Source organism: Triplophysa dalaica, chromosome 12, assembly GCF_015846415.1.
Source record: "Triplophysa dalaica isolate WHDGS20190420 chromosome 12, ASM1584641v1, whole genome shotgun sequence".
Taxonomy (NCBI): Eukaryota; Metazoa; Chordata; class Actinopteri; order Cypriniformes; family Nemacheilidae; genus Triplophysa; species Triplophysa dalaica.
In genome coordinates, this window is record NC_079553.1 from 11,150,334 (window position 1) to 11,172,157 (window position 21,824).

General features: G+C 39.6%; 1 protein-coding gene across 1 annotated transcript; it reads left to right on the plus strand.

Annotated features, from left to right (window-relative positions):
* The first annotated feature begins 4,935 nt into the window (after positions 1 to 4,935).
* On the plus strand, positions 4,936 to 21,768 carry jazf1b (JAZF zinc finger 1b). Its single transcript, XM_056761642.1, has 5 exons — positions 4,936 to 5,190; positions 14,625 to 14,697; positions 16,564 to 16,760; positions 18,135 to 18,304; positions 19,753 to 21,768. Exons 1-5 carry the CDS (start codon positions 5,076 to 5,078, stop codon positions 19,927 to 19,929), a joined length of 732 nt encoding a protein of 243 aa, XP_056617620.1. The 5' UTR covers positions 4,936 to 5,075; the 3' UTR covers positions 19,930 to 21,768.
* The last annotated feature ends 56 nt before the right edge of the window (positions 21,769 to 21,824 follow it).

Consider the following 21,824-nt stretch of genomic DNA (forward strand, 5'->3'; position numbering starts at 1 on the left):
AGGTCTGTTAATTGTGTGCAGCTCGCCAGTACCTCTGTGTGTACTAAATAATGAAAGTATCACAGGTAAATAAATTATTGGCTGGATTATATCTGACTGCAAGTGTTGAATTTAGAAGATGATGTTACAGAATCAAAGCTGCGACTTCTTTGTTCGCAGATAATTGCAAGGCAGACGTAATGTGATGCAGGTTGGATCGAAGGACAAGCCAACCAATACCTGTGTTTTTTCTGTTTCTCTTGCTGAAATACTTTTGTGCTGAAGCATGTATTTGGTGGTATTAAAAAACATATTAATAAACAATAATTTGTACAGACATATATGAAGTCCATATTTATAATGCATTCTGTATTGTTAAAATTGAAAATGTGTTGTTCAACATGTTCAAAATGAGCCATAAATTTTAAATAGTAAAAATATTTTATTGTCATCTACATGCAACACTTTAAATTGTTTGTAGGTTCTACTAAATAAATATGAAACAAATAAATGCAAGAACCACGTCAACAGTTACAACAGTTTATTCAAATGACTGTGTAAAATCTACCTAAAATACAGTGATGGAGCTATTAAAACTTTTCAAGAACTATAAATCTTATACACTGTCACTCTATGAGTATATTTTTTCTTGCAAGAGACAGAATCGTCGAAAATGGTCATAAGGTTCATCATTGCTGTAAAACTGACATGTCAGCCATAATAGTGCGAGAATAAAAAAAATCCCTCACAGCTACGTGTAGACAGAGTCACAACCTTTTAAGCCTCAGTGAACGTTCTGGTGGCGGCAGTGTGATTTCTGAGGCTGAAGGTGCACTGGATGAGTCTGGGATAGCATCAGCGATTAATGGTTGTCTGCTCCTCAGAAAGGAGGCTGTTTACAATGAGCCACCCGCGCTAAGAGCTCTGTCACGGGAACAATAACGCCAGCCTCAACTGCCACCATAACTCAGCCACTTCGCTTGCCTGTGTCTTTTAACCTGAGCCTTAATCAAAGCTTTATGACAGTATTTGTTCCTTTATGGTCTATATATTTCTCCCAACCATCCAGACATCATCCCGTGGGAGAGCTGAGCAATAAGTGGCATAAGTGCACAGTCAGAGATGGGTCAGTGACCCTACACTTTAAAAGATTTTATCTCTAATGCACGGCAGGTTGGTCTGTCTCTATTGTCTTGTATGCGGGGCTTCAAATTCACATTTTAAGGGAGAGGTGCAAAGTTGACGCTCTAATGTCAAGTCTAATTGGGTTAAAACTTTGCTATAAAATATCACTTGCGCGCAGTTGCCCAAAGATTGTTTGTAACGTTGCTTAGTGAATTTTATTGATTCTTTTGAATGTGAAAATGTTTTCAGTCTTTAGGGTATATTAAACTGCCAACAACAAACTTGCACTGTAGAAGCACAATCCCTGACAGCAATTTGAGGATGTGAAAAGTGAAGAGTCGAAACCTGATTGCAATTTGACTTCAGAGAGTCGATTCACAAGGGACAGAAGAGTTTGGAAAACCTCATCCAAAGGCTCATCGTCAACAAACACAAGTGAGAGATTGTGTGTTTAATCAGCTCATTGAATGAAGATGACCTTGGAAAGAACCAGATTCACCTTTGATGGTGAGCATGTCCCACAACACTTTAATTGGATTCAGAAGATTGGAATGATTCCCTTTATCCTAAAGGGAGAACATTTGTTGCCGTTACATCAGCACAGCAAAGAGATCCCCTTCCTCCCAGTCCCCACACACATAGACTTGCATACTGTAAAAGTTGAATTCGAAGAACAACTCTAAACCAATAAAAATTGCAATAAAGAGTACACTTTTACATAAGGACCAAATATAGAATATTGTAATTTTTGGAAGAATCCATCATTCATTCACCTAAACAGTCAACACATTCATATTAATCCAAAAGAACACACACATAAACAATAAATGAAACTAGAAAGTCCCAACACTGATGTAAAACAAAAACATATCGCAGCAGTTGAAGGGCAGAAAATGAACGCGTCAAACGTCAGCGACATATTGAAGGCCTTGTTTAGCAAGCGAAAAGAATTACTTACAGAACAAATTATTACTCTGTTTATATTTACAAAATACAAAGAGTTTGTTCAACATTTAGTGAGTCAAAACAAACTCATTGAGTTGCAGCAGAGCAGAGTGTGTGTGTGGCTGACCATGACATGTAACCAGATGTATCGTAAGAGCCAGAACTCTATCTGGTTTTGGCAGTCGCTTGAATGTAGTATTATGTCATATTCCATAATGGATTTCAAATTCAATGCAGCTAAAATTCATAAGTGCACAACTTAAAGAAAGTTGTTTGAATTCTTAATTCAGTTTGTTTATAACACATTTGTCCTCAGGTTTGAAGAGCTGGATGTTATGATCATTGGATATAGCGTAAGGAAGGATATTGGCTGTCTGTTTGATCCTCTCAACGGAACGTTCCAGCTTCACTCCGTGGAGTCATCTCCGTGTCTTGAAGTGCCTGCAGGAATGGTAATGTTGAAGTATGTAGCTTTGTATAATAACACATGGCTCCCCGCAACAAAGCTCATTGTTTTCCTGTGGTGGTGGTCTACCAGATACAAAGACATTTAAAAAGAAACTCAACATTATTTGGTATGGAAAGATGTCCCTTCAATATCACAATTAAACCGCTATTCAGACCTTTTGAGTGTCTGTGGACGTGACAGGACTTTTGAACCTCGAGGAACCTCCAAGAAACGTCATAAGCACACTGTTATTATGTAATTGTTCGAAGTGAACCAGTGCAGCATTACATATTTATGAAGCTAACAAACTGATTGAGATCATTCTGGGTAGTTTACAGCATGACTGTAGTGGCGATGGCATAATGCCATGTGCATTTAAGTTCAAGCAAGGGGAGGACAGAACTTGCAAAAGTTTGGGTCTGAACATTACAATGTTATTTAAGTCGTAATGGGTCTGGGGGTATTAAAAACCAAGGTTTTTATTCGATCAGTCATCACAAAATAGCTTGTTTTGGTGTGGTCTCCACAGAGATTTAAAATTATGTCAAAGAGAGTCCGAAGCAGAACTTCAACCATGAGACTTCCCTTACATTTATCTGGCCTATTGGTAAAATAAACCTTTTTGTTGATGCCACTTGCACAGATTCCCAATCATACTGCTTTTTTGTTATGGAAATGCCAACTTTTAATATCAACATATAATATTTCCATTGGAATAAGAGCCCCGGAACATAAACAAGCAAAAGTATCTGATTCTCATCAACGATCACAAAGTCTGGTTGATGGCTCACCATCTAACACAATTTGACAATTGAAAAAAGTAAGAAGGATAACAGAATTGAATGCAAGATTGAAGACCATAAGGCCTGGAAAGCCTCAAAACAGAGTGAGCCAATGATGTAATGCTTTTTCAGATATGTCCCACAGCGTACTCCAGCGCTGCTGGAAAAAGCAGGCCGATCGGGGCGCACAGCTGCCCATGCTGAGCTCCGCTGTGGTGAGTAAAAGGGGCCCAACCCAACAACGTCCCCATTACACATTACTGGGCACGACACCAGGACCAGCAACTTCTGCCAACAAACGTGAACAGGAAATCATGGAAAAACAGAGGAGGTGAGAGAGCGAGAGAGAGAGCGATGAAGCACATGGATGTAAATGCGAGTAAAAGGAAAGAAAACAGCAATAATGTGGTCTTCACCACTGGGCCTCTTTATTACGGAGAGAGAAACGCTATAGTGATCAAGTCATCTGCATATGACCATACAGCCATGTATGGCTTTCTGCCTTAGTTAAGCTTATTCTATACATACTCAACCATGCAAACCACAGAAAAATATGAAAAAACTGAAAATGTCAGATAAGTTAAAATGTATTCATGTATTTGTTAAAGAATTAAAATGATTTAAATATAATCCTTGATGCACACTTTATAACTTAATGAGATTTATATAGAACTCTGTATTAACTAATTTTAGATTTTAAAAAGGTAGTTTTAGGACTAATGAAGACTTGGGTGGTGGTATAAGCACCCTAAGTTGGTTTGCAAGCCATAAAACTTTTGAAAAGTCAATGAAGACTTAATCAATAAAAATACTGATGTGTTTTTAAAGTATTTTAAAATGATAAAATAAATATCACTGTACATAAATAGGGCACCACAGTGAAATCATAGTATGTATTTGCAGTGTGTAAGCAACGCAAATGTTGTGGGTTCGATCCAAAGGGAACTCATAAGGACTAAAACAGTAATGAATTTCTGTAGCTTTGGATAAAAATGTCTGTCGAATGCAAATATAAATAATTTTGGTAGCACTAATGTATCATGATACCTTCACTGTACTTTTACTTGTTTTACTTGTAATAAACAAGGAGTGATCCAAAAGATGCTCTCGTTTTCAGAAGTAAGGTAACGTCGTTTTTTATTTCATACTGCCACCATGTGGACATCAGCAGCACTGCACTTTATTTTCCAGAAACAGTTATTTACTCGATTTCACATGTTGGCTAAAAGTGTGTTTTTTCAGTTATGAGAACTTTGATGTTCACTGGTATGATTTTAATTAAAACATGCTGTTAATAAATCGAATCTGTTTAAGTATAAATGCCTTTGATGAAATCCTTAAAAGGGATTGTTGGTGTTACCTTAATTATTCCAAATGAATCACGTACTGTAAATATTTCATTTGAACAATTTCAGTTAATCTGGGTGTAAAATGTGAAACGTTAATCATTTAATTTTAATCATACCAGTTCAATTATATAAAAAAATGTGCTTGAAAGCGTTGGCATTTCGGTAACCCCAAAAGAGTTTTCTACAGAAACGTTTAGGCTAATTATTACCTGTTCATGCACTTTCAAGAATCACCCATAAATTATGCAGTGTTTTATATCAACAGGCATGACGTGTGTGCTGGTGGAGCCTCCTATCTATCCTGTTGTGCCCAGTCTCTCTCTCTTCCCCGTTCTAATCCAGCTGCTGCTGCCGCCGCTGTCTGCGTTCACGGTGCGAGCGCGCGCGCGTGCGTGCACTCTGCTTTCCGCTCGCCCCGAGCTGCTGCTCCTCAATGTAGCGAAGACCATGACAGGCATCGCCGCCGCCTCCTTCTTCTCCAACATCTGCCAGTTCGAGGGCTGCGGGCTGCACTTCGAGTCGCTGGCCGAGCTCATCGCGCACATCGAGGATAACCACATCGGTAAGTGGTCTCGCGGAAACGCAATCCGTGCCGCCGCAGTTCGCGCAGCAATGGCCACGATCACACTCACTTCCTGCGTCGCAGAGGCGCTGTTGCTAGGTGTGGTGAAGCGATGTGACTGATCGCTGCCTTTTGCTCGGTTTCGTGACCCTTTTAGGTGTCGACGGCGCGATATGCGAACAATTTCGAGGTTTATTTCCTCATCCAAAGTAGAAGTGTATCTAAAGGTGTGAACACAAGCGCTGGTTTTGCGGTGCGTTGTTTTAAGCGAGAGGCCCGTTGAGCTGCCGCTTTCGCTCGATGGGATGTGTGTACCTCTCACACGCACATCATAAACATTAAATGCATGAGTGAACTCTCTTTGAAGTTGACCAAATACTGTTATAGCCAATGCAGCGTGAGATCTTGACAAAATGTGACATGCACGGAGGTGCATGTGTGTAGGTGTAATTCTTGCGTTATACCTAAATGATAATGTGTAAATATAACATACAGGTGCATTTAAATGATATATGCATGCACATTTTTAAAGCAGTTGTATATGAGCATCTGGTGGGCAGTAAAGTAGATTATTCTGTATTTCTATGCCATCAGGGCTGTTTTGTTCTAAGGGCTATAGTACCACTTTTATGTTTTTTTTCCAGGTGTTTAAAACAGGTTTAATCATTAAACCCTGCTTTTGTGTCCTGTTGAGTATCATACAGCAACAGTGGCGTATCAGTTTCTCAATGCATGAGATGCCGGACAGATACTCTATTGTTGCAGTTCTCATCTCATTGACTGGCCTGCTTAGACTGCAACATAGGTGGTAAAAGAAAGACATTTTCCCCGCTTTTAGATGTTCAGTATTTTTAAATGCAGATATAGGCTATAGGGTCGCATGGAACAAACATCATAAGTCGGGAATCTCTGTCTGTCAAACTTTTTCCGCTTATTTGTATGACGTTCTAATTGGTTTTCTGTATTTCTAGCTTGTAAGGGTTATCTAAGTATGTTCGTGGATGTGTTTTAGTAGTTTACTGGTACTCATATAGTTGTGGCACATCGGAAGTATTAAATACTGTTACTGTATATGTATGTCACGATCTAACTCCTCTCAGTAGGGACTCATGATATCGGTGTGTACGGTGACCGGGCTATCCACACTAATGCGTTCTCTTTCATCATCTTGTGTTCGGGCATCCCTACCTGAACTCTGCAAAAGCATCCAATTGCACAAAGTCTGGCTAGACAGACAGAAGCATGCAGCCAATGCCAGGTAAGGCCCCACCCCCTAATCTGAGAGGATAAAAGGTCTGCCTCCGCTGTTGTTCTCCAGTTTATCCCTGCACGGACACAGTTCGGTTGGATATTCACTGCTTACTGTGTGTCTTCAGGACGACATAATGTCTGTTCAGGCTCTGCCAGACATGACACTCGTCTATTCAGCAAGGTTAGCAGAGTTTGACATCCTGAGCCGTCCTAGCTCTTTTATTTTTCTCACTTGCCCCCCTTTCCACGGCTGAAGCAACAGATTTTCTCGCAAATATGTCTCTCTCTAAATCTGACGCTACTCTTGGGAACAGCTCATCATGGGGCTCTTGTGGCATGCTAAGTTCTGCATGGTCTGCCTGGGCCTCAAGCATACAGAAGATGCTTTGGAGAACCCGGAGCTTTGCAACCATTGCCTTGTGCTCCTGTTGTGGCGTCTCAAAGTTGCCGCGACCAAGTGTGTCGAGCTCGACCTGTCTGACTCGGATGGGGACACTGTGATGGCGACCTGCCTCTGGGGGCCTCAAGGGGCTGACAACACTTAATTGGGCTGACTTGCCTAATCCTGTGTTCCCCGAAGAGGATATCTTCGTGGGCAACCTCAAGTTTGCAGATGAACCGCACACTTCTGGCGATGATGACGATGTGGGCCTTCATGGGGTCTCAGAGGATGAGGAGGCCACCCCGCTCTCTGGTGCTCCCCAGGATAACCCCTCGCGGTTTTACCCCAGTCCATCCTCCTGGACGTGTGTGAAAAGCGGCCGCTCATCTCAACATTGAGTGGCCGGCTCTGCAGAGTGCAACCGACCGGGAAAGTGATGTGTACAATGGGACAGTGCTAGTAGGCCCTCCCGGCCCAAGGAAACAGCTTTTTCCTGTCTTTCCAGACTGCGCGAAGCACTTGAGTCTACTGGAGGGACCTGCTGAATCTCAAGCACAGTCTCGCGGATCTTGAGTGGAAGGATATGGCAACTTAGGCATGAGTGATCCCAGGCTGTCAAGCCATCTGTAGGCAGGCATCTTAACCTAGTCCAGGGCGGTCTGCTCGCTTCCCGGAAGCCGGTCTTGCCAAGCAAAATTGACCGTTTTTATGCCTAAATTCATCAGGCTGCTTTTAAGTCCTTGGGCTTCGCTGTCAGGGCTCTTAAGGTTTTGTCCCTTGTCTCCGCTTACCAGGCCGGAATTCTTGATGACTTGGGGCAGCAGCAGCTGGACAAATGATTTGCCTCGCCAACCAATGCCATTTTTGCGTTGTAGTGTGAATGAGGAAAACGGAGGGGCTTAAAAACAATGACGCGTTTTTAGTCATGTGACAGTCTCCTGTTTATAGCATTCATGTCAGTTCATGTATACTTTAGATTGCATTTTAGGAGATAGAATATTAAATTACAAAATTGTTTGGCAGTTGAGCACGAGTTAAGTTTAACTTTCGCTTTTTTGCAGTCTTTTGTTAAAGGGTGTTGAAGGAGACCCATCTCCAAGTTACCTCATTGTCTGTCTATTTAAAACACTGCCTTTACTCCACATTGCCGCAACATAATAATGCAGAAAGTAAATAAATGCCTGACAGAAATTACACATGCTATCGTGTCTTTGGCTTTAGTCATCCGCAGTACATGGATGTAAGGGTTTTGAGTGTGGATGGGCAGCGTTTGGGAAACGCTTGAAAACGCTAGTGTGGACGAAGAGCATTTTGAAAACTCAAAGGGGCGGGAGTCTCTGCTTTTGTAATTTAACACCTTGACTACTTATCCAGGCTGATAGATGGACCGGTTCTCAGTGCTAAAAGACTGGAAATGATAAGTGAAAACTAAATCATATGTCTGTGTTTTGTTGGCAATAAGCACATACATGCATAATGTTAACAAAACAAACTTATAGTGATTCAATAGTAAAGCAGGGATAATGTATTGCGATGATGTATTGTGTATTGCTCGTGATTGCCCCAGGAGGTTGTTTTTTTCCGGAAATAATCATACAGCTGTATCTATCTTTTATAAATGTGATCAATCTAAATACACTTCGAAGATACGAAGTATACAATACTACTCTTTAGGTTCTTAAGATGAATATGAGACTGGCAGAAACTTTGTGTTATGGCAGCTTTAAAGACAGAGCCCCTCTTTACCTGCTGACTGACATTCCTGGTTGGCTCATCTGGCTTATGAGACTTTAGATCATTGGGTAACTTCCTAACGCTGGTGAAATTTGTCAGTGCTTTCAGACACTCTTCAACTCTTCATCATCTCTGACATGCATCATTTTTCTAAGGATTGCATGCACTGTATAAAATAAATAGTTTAACATAAAAAATAAGGCAACCTGTACAGGAAGATTTTGTGAACTTATGTAATTTTTTAAGAATTTTAAGATTTGCCATCCAAGACGAAAAGTTCACCCAACTGAAATTAAGTTTTGATTAAACTTCATTCGTTTTTATACGATCAACATGCTTGACTTAATTTTTTTCCTAAAATTCTAAAAATTGATAAAACAACTGCACATTCATAAATACTTTGTGTTAAATGCACCTTCAGCAGTAGCAGCACTGAGCAAACCTCAAACATAGTGACAATCATCAAACATCATTTCAACATCACAACAACTCTAAATATAACAGACAATAAAAAATAATAACAACAACATAAAAAAGCCAACTACTTGAATAATCATCTTTTAAATGTTAAAATTGTGCTGCGGTGCGTGCTGTGAAGTTTCAAATGCCTTGTTGAGCTCAATATCGTTTGTTCAGTCAACAAAAAAATATTTTTAACAAAAATGTTTTTCAATATCAGTAAACAATAAATTCAAACTCAAAACGTCTTTGTTCAAGTTACTTAATTTTCTGTGTTGGGAGAAAGTTGGAGATTTTACATTGTGCGTTACCTCATCAAAATTAACATGTTTCCTGAAATTTCCTGCATAAATGTTATGATTTAATTTTTACTTTGATGTGATCTTGGCCTGGAGCTGAACACATATGCTACAGGCTATTTTTCGAGTTAGACGATTCACATGCAAATCAATGAATGAGTATTGTACCAGAGATACAATAAAGGAACATTTTGCATGTCTAACCTCTGAATATGTAAATATCTTTTAAAATGCATCTGATATGCCTCATCTTTCAGACATATGAGCTGATGGAAAAGCAATATTTCTTTCTGTTGCACTTGACCACATACCTGACACAGTTAACTGGAGAGTTCATATTATATAGATTTAGAAAAATGTATATCTACTTTTCATCTAATGGCAACACACAAGAGCACCAGTCTAAAAAAAAGAACCTATTAAAATCATTAGTATTGCATGTCAGTCTTAAACCCGTCCATCTGATAGCTTTTGTTTGCCTACTGTTGTTCAATTTAGTTTCACTGTTGGATTTATGTGTAAAATAAATTGACCGCTGGACAATCGAGTTGACATACAAACTAAAAACATCAACAAGCAGCCCTCCCTGTTTCCTTTATATTTCATCTCAGTTGGATGAGAGGGAAGTTGATCAACTCCAGGCAGCTGACCTGAGCTGAGGTTGTTTTAATACCGATTACATGTCTCGTATGTGTCCGGGGCGTTAGCTAAAACAGAGCGTGGCTAAAGTGACTTATTGGCCAGTAATGAGGCAATTAGTGTCCCATGGCACCCCTCCCTCACCCGCAGCCCTGCTCCTGGTGAGGTGTGAGATCTGGCACAGGTCCACGTTGGCTTGGAGGAAACCTAATTACAAAGTAGGATGGATGGATTTTGGCCTCTCTTACTCCTCGTCTGGGGACCTGGTGCAAAGAACAATCTCTGCTTTAATTGACGGCCGGTTAAACAAGGCATGTATTCTAGGGGCTGAAGTGGGTTCGTTGACAGGTGCTGTTGGGGTGTGTGACCAATAGGGGGCGATGACACACCGTCGTGAGGATCTGCTATGTCGGGCGTCGAAACGTTGCCGATGAGCCTCATTGAAAACAGCAAATGAGCTTGTGAAGTTTTAAGGTTGTAATAATTTATCGCCGTAGCTTTTTCCTCTGCTTTCGATGTAAAGTCTAGTTTATGGTTACGGCGTTCTCCGGGGTTTGATTGTGAACCGAGTAAATATGGCTAAAAAGATGGAGGGGTGTGTATTGTGTGTGTGTGTGTTCTTTACGGCCATGCCAAAAAGAGTACAAGGAACGTGTCGTTGAAAACTCCCTCCAAGGCTCGCGATAGAAGTGACAATTTATGCGATTCTTCCAGCTCTTAAAACGTACATTTTACAAACTATAAGGTTACACATTAAAAGTGTTAATACGACCACGAGATGATTTAGAGAGTTGAATGTGTAACACTCTTTTTAGTGTTTAGCTAGCTTAAACCCTCCAGTTGATCTGAGACTGCCATTAAAATACATTTTACTCTGTACTCTCCAGCGTCATTTTTGTCTTGATCTTTAGTTCAAAAGTATCAATGCGGTGTTATAATGAAAAGCATCATCCTTTGTGAAACCGCTAGCTTTTAAAGGCTTTAGCTTCGGTGTGTTGGACAGACGTCTTCTGCTCTCAAGATGTCATCTCTGCGGGAGTGATGTCCAGACCTATGAACAATGTGTGTCTCTGAGCAGGGTGCACGCTGAAGGCTCGTGGAATGGGTTGCAAAAAAATATGTGCGGAAATAATAAATTTGAGCAGCGGTGACTGGTGCCCCTCAGAGCTGCACCTGGTGGACCTAATTACCTCAAACCAACACCCCCCGAACCCAGCACAGGCCAGCTAATGACAGGAAGAACTGATATTACCTGGATTAACGTAGCAGGGGGTGCTGCTGATTTAGAACGTGTGTTTTGGATGTGTGCATTGTGATCTTCAGATAGATGACCACCCACCCCGATCTCATGCATGAGGGAACATCTAAACATTTTGTTATATCACATCTTTAGAATGACTTAATGGGTAAGATGATAAAGAAACAGCAGCCGCAAATATAGTGCGGTTTCGATGTGTGGACTTGTTGATGTAATGATCTATCCAGAATGATGACTAATCTGTGTGCAATTCATTGAAGGCCATGATCATCTGTGTTTGTTTTGGTGAACAGGAGAATTCTGTCCTCTCTTAGTGACACAGGATCAAATGGCTGTCGGTTGGGGCTGTCGGCATTGGCAACATGGTTTCCCATAATGTTTGATATAGGAGGAGTTTGTTATCTGGCTGTGATCCAGTAGAGTAGAAGAAGGAAAGTGGGAGGTAAGATAGAGGGGGAAAGAAAGTGTGGGGAATACACTAGAGAAAAGATATTCAGCTGGTATGAGGAATGCAAGACTTCACCTATACTCTCTACACAAACAAATGGTGGGTTATTTATAGTCCAGCGTTTGGTTAAATTAACCCAGCAAATGGTTTATATTTGACCCAACAATGGGTTGAAAATAACCCAGCATTTGTGTATACACACATTCACAACACGGCCAGGAGTATATGGACTTCAAATGGTGTCCCGGTCTATGGACTTCAAATTCTTTCTCAAATTACGTTTTATAATTTACACAATAATAGAAATGTAGGTGTTAGCCAACGGTGATATCTAGAGGAAAGATATACACTCCTGGCAAAAAGGAAAATTTCTTACTTTGGACAAATGATGTCTTCACTTTTTCAAGTGCAATATGATTATTATTCATATAGTATAATTGAACAACTCTGTATTCATGTTACAGAAGTGCTTGTAGTAAAAACTGATGCTCAGCTCAGTAAAAACAATTGAACACAACACATGTGCAAAGAATGGCTCCAAAATATGACTACAAGACAAAATCATCATATATATGCCAATAATATATTTTTTTTAGCAACTGTATGTCTATGTCGCACTCCATCCAGGGTGTATCCTGCCTTGATGCCCGATGACTCCTGAGATAGGCACAGGCTCCCTGTGACCCGAGGTAGTTCGGATAAGCGGTAGAAAATGGAATGTCATTTCCATCCCACATTTGGATCGAAAAGGGATGATTGGTTGTTGTTTTCTTTTTGTCAAATAATTTATAAATGCCTTAAAAGTTGATTGTTTTGTCAAATCTTATGGTGTCCGGTCGAACTTGAGGGGGTAAATATAATATTATATTGCACAAATGTGTATTATTGTGTATTATTTACTCAAAACTTGCAAAGGGAAATTTAAAACCAGATACCAGTAAAAAATATCAGTATATTTTAGAACAGATGAAGCTATAAATTGATACGAATTGTAATACTACTGAGACCCTCAAATTGGTGTTTTCAAATTTGCTGAGTAATAATCAGTTTGACTGATTTAACTCTATTCAAGTATGGTACACTTTTAGTCCTGCTTCTGTCCTAAAGGATAGTGAAATTGTGTGTGTGTGTGTCGGAGAGAAACAGAGACAAAGAAAGAAAGAACGAGAGAGACCACCATGGTAGACCACCTGTTTTGTGTACTTGTGGACCACCTCTCCTGTATAATGGGGTCCTGGTAGGCAGCAGCCCTGGATCCCCTTAGTGACTTCAAGCCCTAATGGAACCTGGGCAGGGCCTTGGGATACTTGCGTTTGATTTACTGACTGTGTGTGTGGATTGATCCATGTGTGTTAGTGTGTGACTGTGCAGCTCTTCTTGGTTCTTCCCTTTTGAGGCTTTTCTCCTCCATGGGTCATATGCAAACACACAAAACATCCATTTTCTTGGCACATGAACAGCTTAATGCCTGAAGCGATTTGTGTGCGTGCTTGTCAGAAAGGTGTGGGGTCTTTCTCACAGTAGTTAAATCAATGCTAATGAAACACTTTAGCTGAGGCACAGGCCTAGTTGAAAGCTTTAAACGTTAAACTGACACAAAACCGCACACCTACATACATCCTACCTGCCTCCAAAAGAACACTAGCTTTCAGATGGCGAAACATCGACCACACACTGGCCCAGTGCACCAAACATCCAAGCTGTACTGTGAGGCATGTGGGCGTCGCCATGGTGACAACTGGTTTGCAGGCCTACATAATGATGAGGTGACAGTGATGCCATGCTGGCCGGAAGCACACTTCACTCGCATACGCACTTTTCTTAGTTAAGACAAATATGTTTTGGGTTAAAGCAGGCACGAATGTGTTTACTCATAGCAGAGGCATAAAAAGAGGCATTGAGATGCGTCACAGGGGGTGCACTGGGAAGGCTCATTAGATGAAACTGTGTTTTGGCAGCGCTTGTGTTAACAGTGTCGAAGAATGCCCTGAGAGATCCGCATCTGAAAACGATTAGCCTGGCAGGGCCGCTGGTATGCGGGCACAGCCGTCCACAGTGCGGACGTTTTCATCGCTCGGACATTCATGAGTATTGCGTGCTCGCAATGTTTTTGTCCAGTTTGTGCTCCAGCGGTTCTTAAAATAACAGGAAGCATGTAATTGAGCTGGGCAGTGGCCAACCTAATCTGCCATGCAATTTAATGTAAAAAAACCCCGTGAAATTCATAATCTTACCACAAGGTGGCAGCACAGTCCACACAGATGCATCAGAACTCCGTGACAACATTTACCACAGAAATCGGGAGCTGTTTTGACAGAATAGTCACTTCAGAAGTTTTAAACTCTGCAATATGCACATCTAAGGCTTGATGTTGTACAAATATTTTTGCATTGGCGTGAGGGGCATTCGGAGCAGGCTGGAGGGTGATCTGGGTGGCCCTGGAGTGCAGCAGGCACCAGACATCTGGGAGGAACCGCACAGAGCTTGTTGAGCGTGGTGTGGTGTGACATTAACCAAATGGCTGACTTACGTTTTACCAAACAGCTACTAGAAGTACACTTTCCATACCCTAGCTCGCCCTCTCTCCCAAACACACAGAGAAGTGCTGATTTATTCCTCCCTAAAGTAGAGTTTAATGAAAAAATCTTGATTAATGGAGTCGGTTGCCATCTGCAAGTGATTGTGTACGAGTTGTGTGGCAAAATCTTGTATTGAGTTTGAAAGTCAATGCCTTTAACAATAAAATTGGTAATAGCTTCACTGTGGCATCGACACGTGATCTTCTACAAAGCCACTGACTCTGGTGGCCCAAAATGACTTTGGGGTGGCATGTGTTTAAACAGGTCAACATTACTATCATACAAAGATTTATATATGCATTTTCTGACTGGTGATTAGAACGTATTGTTAAGAAAAATCTTGTGTTGTGCTTGTTTTTATGATGAATTATTTGTCTTTGTGTAGATACAGATCCTCGCATGTTGGAGAAACAGGAACTTCAGCAGCCCACGTACATCGCCCTCAGCTACATTAACAGGTACACAGGCATTTCGATTCTCAGTCTACCTCATTAATCATCCATATTCCTGTCTCAAACACATGCTTCTAATCTTTACATCATAAATAGTCTTTAAATTATTACAATCAAGGCCCTTAAGCTCGCAGCAACTGTAACATTTACTTTCCCCAGCAAGTGTCTTTGTAAATTAAGGTTATGAGCAATAGCATTTATTATTTTGACGCCATGAATCTAAAGAAGAACTGAAGAAAGTGTTTTTTGTGTGTGTTTGTGCATTCTTATTGTTTTGCATTGAGTTTTATAATGATTAAATAACTCTATAACAGAGACAATGCTAAAGAGTTTATTTCATTTTTTCATCTGATCTATAGTTTATAGTTAGTGCTCTTGTGTGGTCAAGTCTCGTCTACTTCCTTTCGTCAGTTTATTAAGCTATAATGAAGTTCAATCCAGCACCCAAGTCTTCACTGTAACTCCACTTGACTTTGTTGAATGCGGTTTGTGTAGATATATCACGTACAGAAAGCAGTTCCACTGTTAAACAACTTTAATATGCTGAATAGTAGTGGAAATTCTTACATAATGGAGACGAGATCCTTTTTTGTCCATGTCTTGCTCTTTGTGCTTTATGTGGTTTTTGCTGGTTCTCTGTTAATTCCATACTAGCTTTAATAATGCAAGCATTTATGTTTTATCACATACATTTACAGACAGTTTTATATTGCTACAAAATAACTTCAGTGTTGTCACATGGTATGGGTCACACCGAATTGACTTCATGACAACATATACAGTACATCTGCACTTTATTGACATGGCAACATAACATTTAAGTTGTATGGCAGGAAACAGTTACAGTTCATGAATACTTGGAAGTGGAAGCAATAATATATCATAAAAGCATAATTACTTCAACCTCAAAAGATTTCATTTATAAAATGTAGCAAACATAATTTGGTTCAGTTTTTTAATTGGTTACAATGGCATGTTGGGCCGGACTTTGCAAGTCCAGCACTGTTTCACAGGGGGGTCTGTAACATCACTCAGCACTTCAGCTGGAGAGAATTAGAGGGTGGACAAACAGGAAAAAACTTGACAAATTGCAACCCATGGAAACGTTTAGAGACATGATGGAGTGACCTAGTGTAAAATGTATTCTTTTTTATACAGTGCATACGAAGTCTAGTCTAAAAGCGTTAAAATGAGTGAACTGCACAGTTTATGACTATTATTAAACATTATGGCCAGGTTTCACAAGACTATGTCTTAGTTAAATTAGGATATTTAAGATTACTTTAGAGAAGACATTGCTGGTGTACATCTTGAGACAAAACACTAGCTTTGGAATATATAAATATATATAATATATAAAGTTAAGACAGCTCAAACATTTATTTTAGTCTGGGACTAGTCTTAAACGTGGTCTGTAAAACTGGGCCGTTTTATACGGATAAATTGGCTTTTATGTATTAAAGTATGTTATTGAACAATTCAATGAGTCAGGAAATAATTCGTTTTATTGCCACTCAAAGCAAAATTCTGTAAATATTACTGTAGTATTACAAGATTATGCTTGAAAATCAGGGAAATAATTGAAATCTTAAATAGTAATGTAAATGTCTTTGAAAAGTTTTTTTTAAATTTAATATGTATAATGTTATGCACAGCACAAAAATATTTAATTGTTTGAAATTGAATTACATTTTCTATGAAACTATTTTAAAATGTGATCACAAACTTGACCCTTTTATTGGACCACTGGACCAAAGTTTATTGCTCTTTCATAGGGTTTAATTTGGTTATTTAACTTTAAGTGCTATATATATTTGATGTTTGCTGTAACTTGTTAATTGGTCGTGATGATTCAATTCTTTCTCTCCATAGGTTCATGACAGACGCGGCACGCCGGGAGCATGATTCTGTAAAGAAGAAGGTTCAGCCAAAGCTGTCACTCTCAATGACGGGCAACCTTTCACGCAACAGTGTGGCCACGCCCCCTCGCCACAATAGCGGGAACCTCACTCCACCCGTCACCCCGCCCATTACGCCCTCATCCTCATTTAGGAGTAGCACCCCCACAGGTATTCCCACCAAACACACTTAATCAACATTCAAATAACAATGCGATTTTCTTGAATCTTCATTGTAGCTGTTTAAAATATAGTGCCTTTATAAAATATCAGATTAAGGGGTCTATCTAAATGCCTGCGTAGTGTGTCCATACAACTTGAACAAGGGAGCGGATTGAGACATGCCCTACCACGCGTCTGTACAGACATCACCTTCCCTGTAACGATTTTGACATACTTTGTTTGTTTTTTCAAACCTGCCATGCTTGTTTTATGTGTCTTAATAGACAAACAAACATTCACACTGTGAGTCACCAGTATGTTTTTTTTCTCCACGATCGTAGCTGCTGTTTCCCATGTCCCTCTCGAGAGCTACATGTACTCTCTCTCCCACAATTAGATGTTTTAGGCATTTTATTTGTGCGGTTTGGAACATGCATGGAATAGTCTTGAAATTGCTGGTATCATACTATTACTGTGTATTAACCCTTAGACCTTCTTATGCCTTCCAGATTGTTTCTCATAAAATGCAAACACTTTACTGACTGGGCACAGTACTCTGTGAGAAAGACATCTATTTTTAAAATTGACAAGCCATTTTTTACAGAAAACCTTTTGTATAGGCTCTATGCGAAACGCCTCATGCAGAAACCACAAAACAGGTCTCATCACATCCAGTTCAGGTCTTTTGCATGCACATTGTTACTCAAAATGCACTCGAAGGACCTACCAAAGATCACGGTCTATCACCTATACTGTACAGATTGATACAGTATAGAAATGTTTTTGTGTTTCTTCTTACAGACATTTGAATATTAAAATTCAATGAAATTGCTAGGTTAGCTGATTTTCTCATTCATAGATATCATTGTTAGCTGGAACCCAGCATAGTGGCCAAGTGCCCTTGAGTTTGTCCAGTGGATATTGTTCCTGTATTAAAGGGACAGTTCACCCAAAACAATATAAATTCTGTCATCATTTACTTACCTTCGAGTTATTCCAAATCTGAATAAATGTCTTTGTTTTGGTGAACACAGAGATAGATTTTTGGAAAAATGTTTGTAACCAAAACGTTCTCGGACCCCATTGACTACTGTATTAGGAAAAATTACTTTTGTTTTGTTCTGTTGTACACAAAAGAAGATATTTTGAAGAATGTAGGACAGCAAAACAGTACTGGGCACTTTTTTCCTACTATGGTAGTCAATGGTGAACAAGAACTGTTCTGTTACAAGCATTCTTCCAAACATCTTTCACTGTGTTCAACCAAACAGAAATTATAGTGAGTAATTCATGAAAGAATTTTCATTTTTGGATGAACTGTTCCTTTAAATGTATATAAGAATCTGCTACTTTACTAAATAGTGACTTCCTGCTTTCTCTCAGGTAGCGAGTATGATGAGGAAGAAGCAGAATACGAAGAGTCTGACAGCGACGAGTCATGGACCACCGAAAGTGCCATTAGTTCAGAATCCATCCTGAGTTCCATGTGCATGAATGGAGGAGATGAGAAACCGTTCGCGTGCCCTGTGCCTGGATGCAAAAAGAAATACAAGGTAAAAGAGGCATATGAGAATGTGGCTGGATTACCTCATTAAAACTTTTTATTAAAGGGGTAGTTCACCCAGAAACCACAATTTAGCCATCACTTACTCAACCTCTTGACATTTTAAACCTGTTTGACTTTCTATCGTCTGCAAAACACAAATGAAGATCTTCTGTAAAACGTTGGTAAATGAAAACTGTTGGTCCCCATTGAACTCTATTGTATGGACACAAAGCCAATGCAGGTCGGGACCAACTGTTTTGGTTTACCAGCATTCTTCAAAATATCCTATTTTGTGCTCTGTAGAAGAAAGAAAGTTATACAGGTTGTGAGTACAAGGTGAGTAAATGAGGTGAAAATTTTTTAGGTGAACAATCACTTTTAAAGAAATATTGTCCATCTCTGTATCCATAGCAGTCACAGAACTGGAAGATTTAGACCCTCAGTGGTGTACATTGTAAAGGCGAACATGCAGTCCACTACAAGGCCTGTGAGTTTTATGGGATTTTCCACTGCCATCTGGTTCTGGCTGCTGAGATAAATGATGTGCAGACTGTGTGCGCTGCAGACTGTGTGCGCTGTATTCAATAGAAAGGAGAGGAAATGGATGATGACAGCCATGAGGGTGTCTTTCCATGTTCAGCTGTGTCGTTAGATGTGGGTCTCATTGGATTTATTTGGGTTCAGACAGTGCCTGGCCTTCACCGCTGTCAGACAGCTGCTGTTTCACACAACACTGTGTGTTTTATATGTCACAGAGTATTAAAATATATTGTTAGTGTCAATATATTATATATTTTTCAGACAATTGTGCTTCCGAAGATAAACAACACGGTTTAGGTAAAAAATATGAAGGGCTGGTGAAACAGTTTTTTTAAGAAATGCAGTATAATCACTGGTGTTTTTTGAGTCTTTTGTAAGCCCTTACAATACTCTTAGTCCCTTACTTCAAAGAAAGACTTTGAATTTAGTTATTGGATTTGATTTACCTTAGAAATTATTAAACATATTGTGAATTTAGCCGTGTAGGCCTATTTATATTTAGTAATTCTTTTCAGTCAGCAACATTTAATTTATGTCCGCAACATAACCTGTGTAACACAAATGAAGATATTTTGAGAAATTCATCAGTGGTCCATACAATGGGGGCACGTGTTGTTTGGTTACCAAAGTTCTTCGAAATGTCCTCTTTTGTCTTCCAAAACAGAAAGAAAAACATACAGGTTTGAAATGACACGAGGATGAGCAAATAATGACAGAATCTTCATAATACCTTGAAATGTCCCTTTAAAGGAACATCCACGGTGTGAAACTGAGCAAAAAAGGGATGGAAGGCTTTGGTGTGTAAATGTTTAGGTCTCTCATGATTTGTGTATTGTGATTCAGTGACTCACACGGATCACTCCCATAGCCTTATTCTCTAACCTTCTATTCCTGATTTGCTTCTTTCTGTTTCAGAATGTGAATGGTATTAAGTACCATGCAAAGAATGGCCATCGCACTCAGATTCGCGTCCGCAAGCCTTTCAAGTGCCGGTGTGGTAAAAGCTACAAAAGCTCTCAGGGGCTTCGACACCACACCATCAACTTTCACCCCCCTGTCTCTGCTGACATCATCCGTAAGATGCAGCAGTAGAGTGCCAACCGCCTCCTCTGCATTCACAAATACATATATGTGAAATACATGCACACCAATACAGTTTGTACGCTGCAAACCTCCATATTCATCCTCACCAGCGGCTGTGGCTGTCCAGTATCTCAGATCCATCTTTCTCTTATGTCATATGCTTTTTGGAAAACATCCAAAAAATACATCTGAAGTTCTACCTAACGTATTATACTCTTTTAAGAGTAATAATATTTCATACATTCATATTTTTATACTCCTCTTAGTGAAGTCTATCGTTCCTTACCTCCATATAGCACAGCCCTCCGTGCAAAATACACTACACTCCGAATTGCATGCTTTAATTCTTTTATCTTCATTTGTTTGATTTCCTCTGCTTATTTGTGTCAGAGTTCAGTTTTGTATTTTTGCACATTCGCCATCATTCTTTTTTCCGTCTTCCTTTTTGATCTAAGGTGCTTGTTGCTATAGAACGACGGATGAAAAGAGAAATTGCGTGTTGTTCCGTTGAGAAAAATGAATGGTTAATAGCAGCCCTGGAGGAGATTCAAAAACCAGCTTCACACTGAATGGAGAAGCTTGAGAGTTCATCCTGTCAGTCAGGAAGTCAAAACAGGAATGGCTTGAAAAGTCTGAATGTGTGTAAAATAACAAAATATTAACACCTATATATAAGCAACATTCATAGTTTTAGATTGTGTATATAAATATATTCTATTAACTTTCATAGTCAAGTGTAAATTCTATACTGTATAACTTTTATTTTCTATAATTTCATCTGAATTTACAGTAAGAGCTGACAATATTGTATATTGTTTTTTTCTTTGGTAGTGCTTTGGTTAAACTCAGAAAAAAGTACCAAATGACTCTCAGGTGACAAATCGCTAGCATTTCAGAACCATAATCCTGCCCGATTTATGATATTATTTTTAGAGTAAGCTGTTACACACTTCTCAGATCCACTGTGGCGGGAGTGTACAAACCTCCGCGGTGAATTCATGTGATCTGGTGGAGAACCTAAAGCACTTTGTAGTGACCAGTTGCCAACCTGTTTAAGGAATTTTGTATTGCCAACATATCCGACGTCGCAGTCTTGGCTGCGAATCAGCAGTGAAATTTAAAGGACTAACATGGAGGTTGTAGAGGATACCTTTTGTTGTTTTATTCAAGCTAAAGGGAAGGGTTTTTGCTATACCTCCAATGGCTTGTTAGTAGAGATTATGTATACTGGTTGCCTTGAATTGCCGTAAACCACAGCATTCCAGTACAGTATGTGTAGCCATGTGTCAATCGAAAGCCTGATTCAGATTTCAATTCTGATTGTGTGTTCACTCCTTGTTCTCCTTGAGACCTTAATAGATAGGCGACCCCTTATAGAAACATTATAAGTTCCAACCAACCCTGACAAAAAGCTATTCAAGTGTGGACATTGCATCAGAATGGTACTCGCTTTTGGACTTATAAATGAAGGGGTCACTAGACCCTCCAGAAATCCCAGCCAGATCAGGACCTGCCAATTCCTCATTATGACATCACAGATGTTTGTTTTCATGGGATGGCAGTATCAGTTTCGATGACATTGTGACAGTATTACACTGCCAATATAGAGGGAAGTATTTGATATATTGTGTACTTAATGTATTGTTAACGTCTGTATGTGAGTGCTTTAAATTATATTTTCTAAAGTTTCTGGACAATAATGTTCCTACATGTAATGAAGTCAAACACCAGATGTTGTTTTGAAACTGGTGACATTTTCTGCAACAAAAGAAAAAAAGGAAAAAAAAGCTGCTTTGTAAATATACACCTGGTTCCATTTTGAACATTAAAATGACCTCTGATGTGTTTTGACAACATTGTACTCGTGTCTAATTTGAACATGCATACCTCATTTTTAATATTAA